This window comes from Capra hircus, chromosome 21 (genome assembly GCF_001704415.2).
Source record: "Capra hircus breed San Clemente chromosome 21, ASM170441v1, whole genome shotgun sequence".
NCBI classification, from domain to species: domain Eukaryota; kingdom Metazoa; phylum Chordata; class Mammalia; order Artiodactyla; family Bovidae; genus Capra; species Capra hircus.
This window is the reverse complement of record NC_030828.1, coordinates 7295011-7311561: the sequence shown is the minus strand read 5'-3', so window position 1 is coordinate 7311561 and position 16551 is coordinate 7295011. Positions and strand designations below refer to the sequence as shown.

Below are 16551 nucleotides of genomic sequence, written 5' to 3'. Positions count from 1 at the left end.
GGTAGAACTGGTTTAAAAGGACTGCTTTGTCAGCTCCAGCACCTCTTCAACTAGATGCTGGCAACTACACAGCTTTTCTCATTCTAGCATAAAATTTCAGGCAATTAAATAAATGAATTCCTGTGTTGGCCACATTCATCTCTGAAGTCCGTATTCTCTTGGGGCAGCTCAAACAGTCCTAGAATTTTTGACATATGCAGTGAATTGCTCAAAACTTTGGTTTTTTAAAAAAGAAAAGTATTAATGAAGACAGATCTGAGGTCAAAGGTACCTCAAAACAACGCAAACGTATTCCCCTGAATTACTAACACTCAAAAGTTCCCGAGCTGGGACCGCAGGCAGGGACTTACCATCAGCTGCACTGAAATACTCCGGGTTCACAGACGCATACAGCACTCCATTTCCCAGCCTGCTGTTATTTCTGCCAAAAAGACAAAATTTAGGTGAGGAAAAAAAAAAAAAAAACCCCACACATTTCTGTTTGTACTTTCATCTGTTGTATTTGTTCTGATTCATTAAGGACCAGGAGGAGTGGGCGAGGGGAGTGCCACCAGGACGGCTCACCCTAAAGCCTCTCTTGGCTTCCTCCTTGGCCTCAAATTAGAAACATTTCTTTCTTTACTTCATTGGAAACTGAAAGCTTATTTTATGGGCAGGGTTAAAATACCATGTTTGAAAAAGCTTTGCAGAAGCAGCAATATCTGTGATGGGTCAACCAGACTCAAAAAAAAAAAAAAAAAAAAAAAAAAAATTTCTGCCGTTGAATCATTAGAAAATGTTCTCTTTTTCCGTAAAGAACATTTGACTGGAAAATCAGATTTTCTGATCCATAAGATATTTCCTTAAACTCCTCAAAAAGTTCATCTTAACTCAGGTTCAAATCGTCAAACCAGTCCGAAGCAGCACGTGTCTGAACTTCGCACCGAGGCACTCACCTTTTTCTGTGGAAGACATACAGCATTATAACCAAGCCTCCCACTATCAACAGAACCGCAATGGGCAGAGCGATCATCAGGTGGATGAAGTTCTCATATGTCGCTGCAGAAACAAGCCAGAAATGAGAGCATGTCAGGAGATGAACATATTTCATATTTAGTTGAAAGTATAAAAAAAATCCCTGAGAATTCCTCTATTGCTTATCACGAACTAGGAATTCTAGTTGGCTATAACAAAAAAAGAGAAAGAAAACCAAGTCATTTGCAAAAATATTAAAGAAGTGCAGACTGAGAAATAGAGTCATTTTTATTGTCAAGCTAAGTATATTCTGAAATAGTTCAAATGATGGATTTAAGCAAAATAATCTCTGGTGGCTCAGCGCTTAAGAATCTGCCTGCAGTGCAGGAGACCTGGGAGACAAAGGTTCAATCCCTGGGGTGGGAAATGGCAACCCATGCCGGTATTATCGCCTGGAAAATCCCATGGACAGAGGAGCCTGGTGGGCCGCAGCCCACAGGGTTGACAAGAGTTGGATACAGCTGAGTGCACACACACAGACACACACAGCTAGACGACTATTAATGGAGTCGCACACATTTTCCACAACAAGATGAATAGATTTTCATGTATATAGTGCTCAAGCTCAATCTGTCTTAAGACACTTCCACAGACAACTTAAAGAAACAAGAGTAATTAGATGGCACCCTTTACCAAAGCTGCTCTGAATTCTCCCCCAAACATCAGAGGCCACAGTTACAGGCTGAGACCACAGGGCTCACACCTGCTCGTTACCACGCTCAGCTCTTAGATGACAGATGACAGGCTGGACACTGATCCACACGCTTAGAAAATGCAGCTGGACGCTGGCCATCAGTATGTCCACAGGTAGCAGAACCACCAGACAAGTGGGCTACACACTGCAAGGAGGCAGGGAGGAAACAAGAGTGTGGAGGGAGTCAGGAGAAGCTGGCCAAGCGTAGCACGGCTGGAAGTGACATGTAGAGAAGCCAGGGCCGGCTCCCAGGGGCCCTGTCGAGGCTAAGCAGCGTGAACTGCACTCTGCAGATGAGGAGGGAGAGGGGCGCCCTCCAGTCCTGCAGGGAACTTGATGGCACCCGGGTGGGGAGAGCTGGCTGTGCCCGAGGACAGCCTGAGCGGCTGGCAGTGAGGAGGGGACTCTGCCCTCTCCAGGGGAGGGGTCCTGGGCATGTTCTGCATTGCCCAACTTGGACCTCACGAGGGAATCACTGCTCCTTTTCTATGAACGACCGAGACTCACAGAGATGAACTGTCCCCTGCAAGGTCACACAGGCAGTGGGCTGGCCTGGGCATCTAGGCTTCCTGTACCCCAGCTCGCACTTTCCCCACGAAGTAAGTGCCTTAGAGGCTCTGAGCTGAGGCGGTGGTGGCAGCTACAGAAGCTGGACCCCAGAGAGAATGCAGAGGCAGAAAAGATGAGATGTGGGTCTGAATGAGAAGTGGGTGGCAGGAGAGAAGGAAAGGGGAGCGTTGGCCGCGAGGCTTCTGGCTTGGGGGCTGTGCGGCTTATAGGGCCACAGACTGAGCTGAGGAATAGAGGGGTGGGGAGGGATTCTGAAGGTGCCAGCTGTGATTCTGGTTTTGTGCATGAGGCATCTCAAGCGCCTGTGGGATATTTGAGAAATGTCTATGTGGAAATGAGGGTGGAACTCACTGGGGACCCAGTTACATCTATTAAGCCCCCCCATCAATAATTACTTTGCCACTAAGTACTACTATTATTATTACTCTGTAAGGACTATTAAACCTATTTTAATTTTTTAATTAAAGTATTTTTATCAAAATGCTCTAGAAATGGATGCAGGCTCCTACATTTTCTGGTTCTTGGAAACAGTTGGAAGTTAACACGGCTTTTGGGAAGCTAGCGGAGGGGTTTTTTTTTTTTGCTCCCCGAGGACTATTTATTCTATTTGTATCACTTGTACTACTGGTCAGGGTGTACCATGTTCTTTTTGAGTTTCACATTTCAACAGGGACATGGAGAAACCGGAACACATCCAGAGAAGAACAAAATGATTGAATGGCTGGAAAATTGGTTTCTGAGACTGGCTTGTGAGAAAGGGCCCAAAACTTGAGATTATTTAGTCTGGAGAAGAAAAGCCTGAAGAGTAATTTAATAGCATTCAAGCACATGAAGAGCTCCTAAAAGGAGAGCAGTTGCCAGAAAGCTTCCAAAGCTTCTGTCTCCTCTGAGGACTGAGCAGGAGAGGAGGTTCAATCGTAGCAGGAGGGAGTCTGGTCTGACACAGGAAGAGCCTCCTGAGAGTAAAGCAGGCACACAGATCCAGTTTCCCGGTGGTGTTTGCCAACTCCTGCCGGAAAGGTGCCACCAGAGGGGCTCTGGGTGCCCCACGGGCTCCCAGGACCCACAGGGTCAACGGGGGCGGGGGGGGCGACAGCAGATAGGACGGCTTCTTGCCGACAAGCCAAGCTCACTGCGTCAGAAGCCCACACTGCTGTTTCAAAGAACACAGTGCCACCCGAGTCCTCTAAACCTGGGCTCTGTTCCTGAGGGATAGATGTGGACAGGGGAAGGCCACAGAGCAGGGCAAGAAGTCGCTTCTTTGGGGAGGGCTCTGGGAGTACGGAGAAAGTTCCCTCGCTGGAAGGCATGGCACCTGCCAACTGCAAAGAGCAGGTGACGTGGGTTGCATGGAGAATTCAGACCATTTCAGATGACGCAACGATCTGTTTAAGCATCTGGTTTGCCCTCGTACAGTGCCAGGCTCATAAAATGATGCCTCAAGGTCGGCAACTCTATTTCCCCCCACCGTTCTTTGGTATCTGTCATGCCGTAGATTTCTAAATACCATGCATGCCTTGGACTTTCAGGCACTAACCAGATGGACTGCTGGATCCACTGAATCCTGAGTTTAATAACTCAGACTCCGGACCAGAGCAGCACGGGTGTGCATGCCAGAGGGGACCAGGGCAGTGGGAACTGCCCACTCGACCCAAAAGAAGCACCACTCAGCACGCGGGGGTCGCTTTTTCTCCATCAAGCAGTCAGGAATAGTGTTACGACCAGTCTGATCCCATTATCTGAACATGAAATAATCTTAAAAATCTGGTTTCTACTACAAAATAGTACAAACTCAAAATGGAAATAACAAGGAATATTTATGTCACCAACCGAAAATACCGAATTTTTTTGGCCACGCAAGTACAGTGCCCTTGTGCTCATACATTTTACAAAACTCAGTTTTAAAATCTAAAATCCTCACATAGAATGGCCTTCTAAGAATACTGTCGTGTTGATGGTTTCAGCGTAAACTGAACACACGGCCCAGCCTCTGCGCCAAATGGGGAGTGTGTGTGTGCATGCGTGCTTCAGTCATGTCCAACGCTTTGCAACCCCGAGGACTGCAGCCCGCCAGGCTCCTCTGTCCACGGGATTCTCCAGACAGGAATACTAGACTGTGTTGCCATGCCCTCCTCCAGGGGATTGTCCTGACCCAGGAAGCGAACCCAAGTCTCTAACGTCTTCTGTATTGGCAGGAGGTTCTCCGCCACTCGCGCCACGTGGGAAGCCATCACCACACACGGAGTACTGCGTACTCTCAATGTGTGCTGCTGCTTTATAAGCACATCTGCATTTTACCGATGAGCAGTGATGGGGCGCTGCCTCGGCCTGGGATGCTGTCATGTGACGACTCCTGCCCTAAAGCAGGCTGCACCAGAGGCCCCCGGGTTTGTGTCCCCCCTTAGGATGCTAAGCCCTGAGTCTGAGCCCCAACCAGCATCCCTGACGACGCAGAAGGCAGAATGGTCAATTCAGTACTTTGTAAAATGTTCTGGATGTAACTCAAGCTGAGAGCGAGGACCCCCTTGCTGACTCCCTCAGAAGAGGGCCCCTGAGGCAGGGACTCCACGTGCAGCAGCTCCCCAGCCTGAGCTCCCAGATGGGGTGGCCGTATTAGTGTGCCTCTTCTCAGTGGTGGGCGATGGGAATCAGAAAATCAGGCTTCCCCGGTCCCGGCCCCATCAGCAGCTCCCACCACGGCCTTACTCTTGGCCTGAACGTAGAAGAACACAGGATCCGTCCATGACCCATTCCCCGAGAGAGAGGTGGCCTGGATCCGGGCTGTGTAGTTCCCTGGGTTGAGCCGGCTTAGCTTGGCTCCTCCATACTTCCTGTACTCCTGTCTGGACACACATTCCCGCTGATCCTGGAAGAAATAAAACACAGGTGTCAATTCCCCTACGCATGTTGGAAACGGGTGGCTGTGGCTGCCTGGCCGCCCGCCTCCCGCTGAACGCTGATGCCGATTTGCAGGAAAAGGGCAAACCCCGGCTCTACGTGGTGGCAGTCCTCCAGTAACTGAAGCGCACCCAAGCGCTAACCAGACCTTATTTTTTTAACCAAAAAGAGTTTCAGAAAGATTAAGTTATTAAGACCAGTCTCTAGGCCGAAACATCACTTTCTGTAAAGAAGCAGTTTCTTGGGGGGTGAGGATAAGCCAGCTCCTGCACACCATGAAAATTCCTCAAAGAGCAGAGAGCTGCTAGAAAGACCTAAATCCTCACTGACTCACCTCCTTATTCCATTGTTTAGTCTTCAGCTAACCGGGGGGGGGGGGGGGTGCCCTGTGTTTCAGTGTAATGTACACCACACCTGTAATGGAAATGCACCCACACGTGCCCGGCATCCAGACTCACCTCCACTTGGGATCCATATTTTATTTCATACATGAGGATCAATCCATTGGGATTCTCAGGTTCTGGCCATTTTAAAAAGATGGAGTTCTCAGGCCTTGGCTCCCAGGTCACTGGCCCAGGAATGTCATCTGCTCCTTCTGTGCAACAATTGAAACAGGCAAGAAAGTTAGCTTCGAGCCCCCAGGGAGGGACAGAAACACTGGACTAACTTAAGAACGGCCTCCCCAACCCCTCACACAGGACAGTGGACAGCAGCCGCGGTGACTCCTCTTGGCCTGGCCACGCACACACAGCGGGGGTTTTGGAATCGGAACAACCTAATGATTGTAAGTCTCAAGATGCCACCATACCCTCCCTTCCCACTCCGGTCCTTCAACAGGAAAGCCTACTCTCGAGCACAGGAGGACTATCTTGGCAATTCTTGGTCTGGTTCTCGGCTTCTACGCGATGCCATCGATACCAGCAGCATGGACAAGGCGCGCCGTGAGCAGAAGCGGAGGCCCCAGCCTGCAGGCGGGGTCCTGGACCCTATGCTCCGCATCTGTGTGCAGCAGATACAACCTCCGGGCAGGTGTGAAGGATGGTCCTCAAGCCTGGGAGGGAGCCGCCAGGAAGCTGGCGCTGAGCACGAGCTCGCTGGGGTGGAATCAGCGATTCCTCCAGCTGCCTGGGGAGGCTGGGGTGCTTGCTCTCTTGCTTTTGTTTCTTAAAGGAGTGAGCCAGGTGGTGAGCAAAGCCACTGCAAGTTCCAGCTGGGAATAGCTGAGAAATCAGCTGGGCTGTGTCTCTCCTGGGAGGGTGAGGAGAGGAAGGCTGGGTCGTCTGGCAGAGGCTGGAACCGAACCCAGGAGGCCCCATCCCCAGACGCAGACACTCTGTGTTCCCTGCCAGCTCTGCAGGGTTGTGAATGCTGCCGTTGGCCCATCCTGAAAGGTGGGTGTGTGGCTGTCTGAGCCATAGGCAGCTTCTAACTTACAAGGGGAAGGGGAAGACTAAGTAAGCAGGACCAAAGACTGCAGGGAGCTGCCCCTGAGGAGTGATGCTCACTCTGAATCAGGGCCGCACACTGGGGATTTCACGGAAACTCAGGGAGGGGCCTGGCAGAAAAGGGCTGTGGGAATGCATAACGCAAACCCGCGAGAAGAAGGAAAAGAGTCGATCCTGAATCAAGCTCCCTGCTCTCAAAGTACTTTGCACGGAGAGACTGGGGTGGGAGTGGGAGCTATGCCTGGATGCCATTCCCTGTTGGGCTTCCAAGCCACCTGCAAACGAGCACTGTTCTTTAATCAGCAGGACAGTCCAAGAGTGTCAGCCTCTGTCTCTTCAAATCAGTCTGCTCCACTAGGTTGGGTGTGGGTGAGCTGGATCACACTGTACCTGCAGGCATGGTTCTTGCAAAGACAAAGTTGGAGGCGCTGCAGCCAAGCTTCTCAGCCTCGTGGTTACAGCTGTGGATGTCGATTCGGTACAGAGTAAAAGGCCGGAGGTTGGAGATGACAGTTCTCTCCTTGTTGTCCACTCTGCTCTCGAAGAAAGGGTACTCGGTCTCGAGCTCTTCCGGGTCTGTGACGTTGTAGGTGTCCAGCACCGTGGTGTTCCTGCTCCGGCTGGACATGGTGGTGTTGGCGATCTGCACGACCTCCCTCCGCTTCCGTTCGGGTCTGCAAGGAAGAGAGAAACGTGGCTTGTGAGTGAGGGCTTCTGCCTCTCTTGTCTTTCCTCTCACTCGAGCCAAAGTGAGAGAAAGAAAAGAAAAATCTTCACCTTGGAATAAAAGGAGCTATTCAACCCCCTTGTATAACAACCAACAAATTATATGGGGATTTCCTTCCTCATCATTTATTTTGCTTTCTCTGCACCGCAAACCTCAGTCTCACCATGCCAACCACCCTCTTGCTCCGTGAGTGGTTACTCGATAGCTGTTGTTCAGTCACTCAGCAGTGTCCGACTCTTTGCGACTCCATGGACTGCAGCACACCAGGCTTCCTCACTCTTCACTGTCGCCTGGAGTTTGCTCAAACTTATGTCTGTTAAGTCAGTGATGTCATCCAACTATCTTATCCTCTTTTGCTCCCTTTTCCTCCTGCCCTCAACCTTCACCAGTATCAGGACCTTTTCCAATGAGTCGGCTCTTATCATCAGGTGGCCAAACTATCAGAGCTTCAGTATCAGTCCTTCCAGTGAATAATTAGGGTTGATCTCCTTTAGGATTCACTGGTTGGATCTTACAGTCCAAGGGACTCTCAAGAGTCTTCTACAGCATCACAGTTCAAAAGCATCAATTCTTCAGTGCTCAGCTTTCTTTATGGTCCAACTTTCATATTCATACATGCTGCTGGAAAAACCATAGCTTTGATCATATGGACCTCTGTTGGCAGAGTGATGTCTCTACTTTTTAACACGCTGTCTAGGTTTGTCATAGCTTTCCTTCCAAGGAGCAAGCATCTGTTAATTTCATGGCTGCAGTCACACAGTCCACAGTGATTCTGGAGCCCAAGAAGATAAAGTCAGTCAGCTTCCATGTCTCCCCACCTATATGCCATGAAGTGATGGGACTGGATGTCACGATCTTAGTGTTTTGAACGTTAAGCTCTTTTTAAACTATTTCTCACTTATTGGCTGTGCTGGGTCTTTGCTGCTGTGCGGGCTTTTCTCCGGCTGCGGTGCTCAGGCTTCTCTTGCTGCAGGGCGTGGGCTCTAGGGCGCAGGTTCAGCCCCTGTGGAGCATGGACTGAGTCGCTCTGCAGCACCGGGGCTCCTCCAGGATCACTAATCAAACCCAGATCTCCTACACCGGCAAGTGGACTCTTCATCACTGAGCCACCAGCGAAGTCCAAACGCTGAGTTTTAAGCCAGATTTTTCACTCTCCTCTTTCACCCTCATCAAGAGGCTCTTTAGTTCCTCTTCACCTTCTGTCACTAGGCTGGTGCTATCTGCATCGCTGAGGTTGTTGACATTTCTCCCAGCAACCTTGATTCCAGCTGGTGGTTCACCCAGCCCAGCATTTTGCATGATGTACTCTGCATATAAGTTACATAAGCAGGGCGACAATATACGGCCTCATTGTGCTCCTTTTCCAATTGTGAACCAGTCCTTTCCTGGTTTGTTGGGAGGAAGGCCCAGGCCCCAAATCCACTGTTAATGAATACGGGTGGTGGAAAAGCCACTGAACCTGGGTTCTAGTTTGAAAACATCTTTGAGCTCTTTCCTAACCTCCCTCAAACTTCCTGATTCTTGAAAGCATGCACAACATACAGAACATCTCGTCTAACACGTGAGCTGCAGCCCCACCACCCACTGTGAGCAGAACATGTCACTGGTGGGGCAGGCCGGGAGGTGCTATGGTTTCAACGGCAGCAGAGGAAGGGAGGGGGAAGAAAGCTGTTAAACAACCCAGAGTTTATTCTGGGAAAAAGAAAAAGCTAGTGCCTCCACTTCTGAAAGGTCTTGATTTCCCGTTTTAAAGACTTCTAAAGTAAGATGTCTATCTTTGACTAGTATACAAATACCAGGAAGGTCACTTGGCAGAAAATAGAAGTCTCTCTCTTAAAACCCTCTGTTGCTACAACCTAAGAGAGCCTTTGCGGGCAAAGTAGATGCAGCATAAATAGAAGCCAGGGGCCGCTGGTACCCTGCGGGTGGGGAGCTGGGAGAAGACGGATGCCCAGGAGAACGCGCTGGCAACAGGGACACCACGGGGGTGGGGAAACCGGCTTGCAGATAAAACACCAGCCTGGATCCTGCTCCTTTGCCCAGATTTCAGGCACAAGGTTGTTTCTAAACCTTGTGCTACAATTTTTCAGGAAAATGGCACTATCAGCCACCACCCCATTTCCCTCTCCTTCCCCAGACACTACAAGGCTGCCCTGTTGAATGTCCCTCTCTTTTTGTTTTTTAACTATTTTTTTGTTGTGGTAAAACAAACTTTTACAATTAAAAAAAAAAAAAGCTAACAAAACTTTGTAATTTTAACCACTTTTAGAGGTAAAATTCAGTGTCATTGATGACATTCATAATGCTGTGTAACCATCACCAAAATCTTTCATCACCCCAAACAGAAGTTCTACACAGAGTAAGGAATAACTCCTCATTTCCCCTCTGCCAGCACTTGGTAATCTGGAATCTACTTTCCGTTGCCATGAATTTGCCTGTTCTGGATATTTCACACACGTGGAATCGTGTAATATCACCCTCTGTATCTGGCTGCTTTCACTCAGCACAGTGTTTTCAAGGCTCACTCGTGGTGTTCAGAATTTCATTCCTTTACATGGTTGAATAATATTCCTCTGCAGGGAAAGACCACATTGGCTGATCCCTTCGTCTGCTGGTAGACACATGGGTTGTTCCCAGCTTCTGGCAACTTGAATAATTCTGCTCTACACATTTATTTTCATCCATTTTGTCCCCACCTGGCAGAAGTGGTGGCCGGAGCAACAGAGAAGACAGATGCCCTGGGGCCGAGCTGTTTGTCTTGGAAAGGCTGTCTTTGGCACGGCTTCACAAACTTTTTCAAGGGACCCTGTGGTGTTCGGTTATGCTTTGAAGTGGAGCCCCTTTCAAAACTGACTCCGAGTTTCTCCTTCTCACTTTGCCCCTCCTTGGCCAGGCTGGCAGTCTGGCAGGGAGGCGCAGCAAGGACCCAAACCCTGGCTCCTTCACTGGCAGGTGTCTGCTCGTGGCCACTGCTTGCCGCTCCCTGAGCCCACAGGGAGCTGGCCGGCTGTCACCTGTCGCCTGTCACCCTGACGGCCCCCACAGCACAGGCTGCGAGCTCCTGGCCCAGCCATCAGGGCTGAGTGCCCATCTGCCCAGCCAGTCGCCCGCCCTGTGGTTTCTCCGTGATGGTCCCCAGGGCCTCACTTCTGGGCTGTCAACCTGCGCATGGTGGGCTGGGGTCGGGGCACCAGCACCGCGGAGGACATATGGCCTGGGTGCAAAGATGGTGGTGCCCGGGCACCAAGATGGTGGTACCTGGGCACAAAGATAGCAGTACCTGGGCACGAAGATGGCGTTGTGCAGGAAGTTCTCGAAGACCTTGCGGTACTCGGCCTCCTCCTTCTCCGCCTGCTTCTCGGCTTCGGTTTTGGGGCAAGCGCAGCACGGCCCTTTCTCCCCGCCGCACACCTCGGTCTTGGGATTCTCCGTCACCTCCTCGACGTCGATGGTGCCGTCGGCGTACTTCCTGATGGGGATTTTGTCTGCTCGGAACAGAGTGGCCCGGCGCGAGCCAGGTTACACGGGCTGCCGGGAGGGGAGAGCCCGCGCCCCCGGGCTCGGGACCGCGCCTGCCGCCCACTGCCCACAGGTGCGCCCGGCCGCCCCCTCACCTTTGGAGCAGTAGTTGTGCCGGTACAGGTAGCTGTCCTGGGGCTGGCGCTGCCAGCGCACGATGTAGTAGCTCAGGTTGCCGTTGGGCAGGGAGGGCGGGTTCCACTTCACGATCAGCTGAGAAGAGGAGTTTGAGGCCGAGAGGACGTCCAGGGGGATGGAAGGAACTGGGAGGGGGCAGAGGACGCGTCAGAAAATGCAAGGAAGCCGAGGCCCAGGCTGCCACTCAGCGCAACCCCACCAGAGTGTGACCTGGGCAGGACTCGGCGGAGGACACAGACACAAGACGCCACCCGAACCTCCTTTCCCACCTGTCTTACTTTCCCTTTAGAGCATCTGTTCTCAGGGCATCTCCGCGGTGACAAACAGGACTGAGCAGTCCACGGCAAAGGGCGGTGGGGACGCAGCCGGGGTTGGGAGGGACGACTTAGAATTTACAGTTAATGCAAACGCTGGACTGTCCTCATGTATCAGCGCTGCCATCCTCCAAGACGCTTAACTCGGGCAGTGTCAGCAACTGGTAAGACCAATTGCCGTGTGTGTGTGTGTGTGTGTGTGTGTGTGTGTGTGTAGTGTGTGTGGGGTGCGGGGGGGGGTTCAAGGGGGAGGAGGGGATAGGTTTACCTATGGCAGATTCATGTGGGTATATGGCAGAAACCAACACAATATTATAATGCAATTATCCTTCAATTAAAATAAAGTTTTAAAAAATTGGAAAAAAACTGACTGACTTCTATTTTATTTGAGGTTTTGAATCTCTGATAAAAAAGGAAAAAGCCAAAATGAAAGGGGGACGTAAAAAGGGTGATGGAGGGTGTGGGGTGGGGCACAGGGGGCTCTGGAGGAGAAGGTGATGAAAAAGGGTCTGTAAATCTGACAACTGTATAACCACAAATCAGTGGAAGTATGGAGTTATGACTATGAGAAGTCTAAAAATATCGGGAACACATATAAAGCCCTGATTTCAAGTCATGGACTCTTGTTACCATCAAAAGAATATCGATTTACAGGCAAAGCATAAGAATCTGGTCAAACTGTTGCCCCTAAATCCCAAACCCAGAGCTGAATTGTGTAGAAAGGGCAAATGCATCCAGGGACCACTGAAATCTTGTTTTCATTAGGTTCACAAAAAATGCATTGATTTTGGTAGGTTTACCAAAGTGCGAAAAATACCTTCGTTATGTGCCACTTAAGCACTGTGGTCATGTAAGCTGCTTTTTTTATTTAATTGGAGTATAACTGCTTTACAATGTCATGTTAGTGTCTGCTACACAACAACATGAATTAGCTGTTTGTATACGTATGTCCGCTCCTTCTTGAGGCTCCCTCACACGTCCCCATCTCACCCCTAGGTCCTCACAGAGCACTGAGCTGAGCTTCCTAAGCGAGCTGCTTTTCACATTTGAAACCTTAAGGGACAACATATACATGAGGTTCTGAACACTTGTAGGGAAGGGTGTTAGAAAAAAGTTATGACTAATGCTAACCTTTCTCTGGGAAAATGTTTAACTACTAAATGCTAGGCCGTTTTAGCGCTTCCTAGAATAAGTATTTCAGAAACACACAGCTGACCCCGAGATGTTCCAACAACAGGTGTCACAAAAACACGGGAGCCGAGGACTAAGCCATTCTCTGACACCTGTAAGGATGGGCGCCAAATGGAGCAAACTGACTCAATTTGTGCAGCTCTTTGTTTTCCATCCTTGGGGAAAGGGAACAAGTTTCTTAAGAATTGGTCATAGCAAAGAAAGATTTTTATTTTTCCTAAATTAGTCACAATGAATTACTTCCAAATTTTTAGGCTGAACAACTTGTTCTGTTTCCTTGAGCCTCTGCTACGTCATCCCAGGCCTAGAATCAGAAGCCTGCATCACATTTATTGATACAAATGCTGTACCATCAGTGACATGATCACAGCCACTTAGAAGAGCATTGGGATGGAACAGGGGAGGGGAGGAGGAGGCAAGAGAACATGAGCAAAAGGATTTCCTGACCAACATTTCTTCCTCTCCCTCTTTGCCATTTAAATTCACTTTGTGCTAGCTTATATGTGTTGTAACAGCCTACGCATTGTAACAATGGCTATCATCAAAGAATGTTTAAGTGCTTTCTAAAATGATGTGCATTTCCCTACTTCTAACCTGGTATTTATACACTTGGAAAATTGACACAAACGTTTGCTCTCATTAGTTTCAGACTCTGGAGTTGAGAAATGAGGTAGTTTAGAAAATGGGGATCGGGGGAGAAGGAGGCACATTTTCATCAGCAATCATTTGCAGTGTCTACCACGTGGTTCCTCTCGTGCTTTTCAACTTGTGTTTGTTTACTTGGAACCCTAGGCGCTACAGGATGAAGGCGAGAAGCCAGTGAGCCCAAGATAAACTGGAACACCAACCAGCAGGCTTCAGTTCCCAGAGGTCCAACCATCCAAATAAACAAGAAGGGGAACCCAGGGGACTGTATCCTGTTGGGGCCTCCCAAAGAAACCAACCCAGCACCCTGGGGGACCTGGGCTCACTGGTCCAGGACAATCAGAATGATGATGGAAGAGGGTCCCAAGTCCAGAGAAGATGTCCTGGAAGAGGCTGGGGTATTGGGAGTAGGGAAAAAAAATGATACTGCTAAGGTATTATACTGATATACTGAGAAGGCATACAAATGGAAAACACGCTGGCCCGGCACGGGGGAGACAATGGGCGCAGCCCAGGGACAGCCCTCTGCGCGTATCTTGTCTTGAGCGAGGAGCGTGAGCTGATGGGGCAGGGCGGCGGGGGCCGTGAGTGGGTACCTGACGCGTTGGTGCGAATGTACAGGATCTCGCTCTTGGCCCCACGGATGTGGTCGTTCTCCACCATGGTGAGGGTCACGGCCTTCACGTAAACGGCGTACTGTGTCCAGGGCTTCAGCCCATGCAGCAAAATGCCAGGCTCCACGTCCTTGTTGGGCGGGAGGTCCACGTCCACCATGTTCCAGCTGTTGGAGCCGCAGGCGTCCTGCCCGTCATACTCCGTGACGTTTTTAAAGGGGCTGAAACACAGTCAACGAAGCTCAGACAGTGCTTTATGGTGCTAACGTGGAAGCTCTAAGAAACCTCCCCCGGGTGTCCCCCTTCCACTTTCCATAATGGGGATTCTAGGTAAAACATATCAGCAGTTAGATCTTTATAGAATCAAAGTAAGCTACCGGAGTCCAGGTCTCAGTTGGTTCCCTATATACTATAGAATCAAACCCTCTGCCTCAGGAAGAGTAAGTTCTGTAATTACTGAGATTGGAAACACTGCTCCTGAAGAATATATACAAATACTCTTTCCCTCTCTTTCCACTGTGGCAATTTTTTTTCCACCATAAAGAAAAAACAAGGGCAGTCACTTAATGCAAACATCAGTTATTGATAAGAATAACTTCTGGAGGAAAATGCCTTTGCCACAGACAAACAGCTTCTCAAATACAGCCTCCAAAATCTAATTGGCTCACAAACAATTCTGACTGCTTAAGTATTTTTATCACATTCAAATATTTAGTTTCCAGGTTATCTCAGCTACTAACGTCAACCCCTTGGTGAAAGTGCCAGCTGACCCTGACAGAGCACTGGTAGGACTGTCAAAGAGGACGGTGGTTCTGCACAGATGCGGAGCTGGACAGGGATCCCACGCCCCTCAGATGGAAGGGCTGGACCGCCGCTGGTTTCTGAAACCGGCATTCACACACCCCTCCCAACCGTCGTGACGGCGGATGAGTGACTCCCACATGCAGGGACAGTGAATGCCTGAGATCCTGCATCTGCGCCTTCTCAGGGGCACGACACTCCCAGGGCCCCAGCTGTGGCAGGGGAAGGGGTACCAGATGCTGCCACCATGGCTCTGGTTCCAGCTCCAGGGAAGCCAGGCACCGGGAGAGGCATCAAGGCAGGACCTGGGTGAAGAGGGTGACTAAGAGGCCCAGGCAACCACCCGGATACAGGAGGCACCAGAAGGGAGGGGCGGACCAAGAAGACATCCCTGCCATCAGGAGAGACGTGCTGGCTGCCCGGGCAGGCAGGTGTCCCCTGAAGGACAAGAAATGCCCCTGGCAGATTCTGGGAGAGATCCTGAAAGGTTCCGGACAGGGAGGTCAGTCTCTCTCCAGTCTCCATCCCTAGTTTGAAGGGTTTACGATCTACAGTGGAGGGCCGCATCTGGGGAGGGGCCACAGAGAGTGACGGGAGAAGACTATGGACTCCTCTGAGGGTCACCTCGAGGGGGGCTGAGCACCCCGACTCAGGTGTCTGTGGACTATGGGTTAGAGGGCACCAAGGCTACAATGATGCCGCCACCACACGCTCCATCCCAGCTTCTGAATGTTTGGACTGACCTAAGTCACTAAGTTTTTCGCTTTGGACTTTTAAAATTCAAGCATCTCTAAACACCCCCTGGAGAAGGAAAGGCGTTGAGAAAACACTTTTTCATTTACAGCTGTCACTGGTGGTTGTGGCTGTCACCGGACAGCGGGGGTGGGGGGAGGATGAAGCCTGCCCACAGAAGGACATCCGCAGCGCAGACACTCACGCTTCCTTGTAGTAGACGGTGAAGCTGATGAGGTCCCGGTAGTCGGGGGGCCGGTACCGGTGCCAGGTGATGATGATTCGGTTCTTCGACGTGGTGGTGGAGGTGAAATGCAGGACGTCACTTTCACCTGGGGCAGAGGCACACGCGTGAGGGACTGCGATCTCCACCCTCCCCTCCCTCCCTCCTGAGGGCTCACCTGCCCGGCACCATGGCCCTCTCCCCCAAAGCTGGCTGTGCGTGCAAAGCCCCTGTTGGAACGTCTCAGTGACCCTGCTGTCTCCACTAAGGACCCAAACACTGCACTACAGGGCCTGCAAGGGGCTCTGTCCTTTGCTTTCGCTTACGAGGGGCTCTGGATGTGAACCTGTGGGAAATCCTTAATAACCTGGAAGAGGACTGCTGGCTGCACCAAGGGAGCTTGTCTCTGTTCATGCCTGAGATGTGGGCCACCAAGGGGGCTGGGGATCTTGACGCTGGAAGAGTCTTCTTAGACAAGGTGACACCTGTCTCACCACTGCGGATCTGCCTGGTCGCGTCAGTAACGGGGCAGGTGTGCCACAGGAGGGTAACTTTACTTAGTCTGAGCTTGGAACTGACACCTTCCTGCGCAACACCTCCAGGAACTCCCTGGAGGCTCCAGCAGTGCCAACGAATAGTGGGGAATGGACCGGGCACTAACAGAGCCCACCTCGCTCGGCACGGCTCCCGTCCTCTGTGGGAGGAGCCTGGGCCAGGAGCACCACAGGGAGGCTGTCCCAAGTCCCCTCGTGCTCCCAGACCAGATTCAAACTGCTGAGAACTCAGGGAGGGTTGCGGAAGCCGCCCGGCTGAGACCCGAGCTCTCCTATGAATGGACCTTCCCGCCCCCGGCCCTGTGTTTGCCGACTCCCTCCCACTGCACCCTCCACCCTTGGGAGGTGAAGCAGAGGCCAGCAACAGTTACAACCCAAGATGTCTGTGGGGCAAAACGTGATGGAAAAAATGCTGCAGTTTCCGCTAAAATGTTATTTACAGAGGAAACATCATTTTTCTCCCCCCAAAGAC

General features: G+C 50.8%; 1 protein-coding gene across 1 annotated transcript in view; it reads right to left on the bottom strand.

Moving 5' to 3' along the window:
* IGF1R (insulin like growth factor 1 receptor) overlaps positions 1-16551 on the bottom strand; it is a 304928-nt gene that overhangs the window by 31872 nt on the left and 256505 nt on the right. The window contains exons 7-15 of the mRNA XM_018065947.1: positions 15508-15634; positions 13752-13990; positions 10963-11130; positions 10629-10833; positions 7012-7295; positions 5635-5771; positions 4985-5144; positions 936-1038; positions 351-421 (exon numbers count right to left, since the gene is read on the bottom strand). Coding sequence (XP_017921436.1) covers positions 351-421; positions 936-1038; positions 4985-5144; positions 5635-5771; positions 7012-7295; positions 10629-10833; positions 10963-11130; positions 13752-13990; positions 15508-15634 — 1494 coding nt within the window. The remainder of the gene's footprint in view (positions 1-350; positions 422-935; positions 1039-4984; positions 5145-5634; positions 5772-7011; positions 7296-10628; positions 10834-10962; positions 11131-13751; positions 13991-15507; positions 15635-16551) is intronic.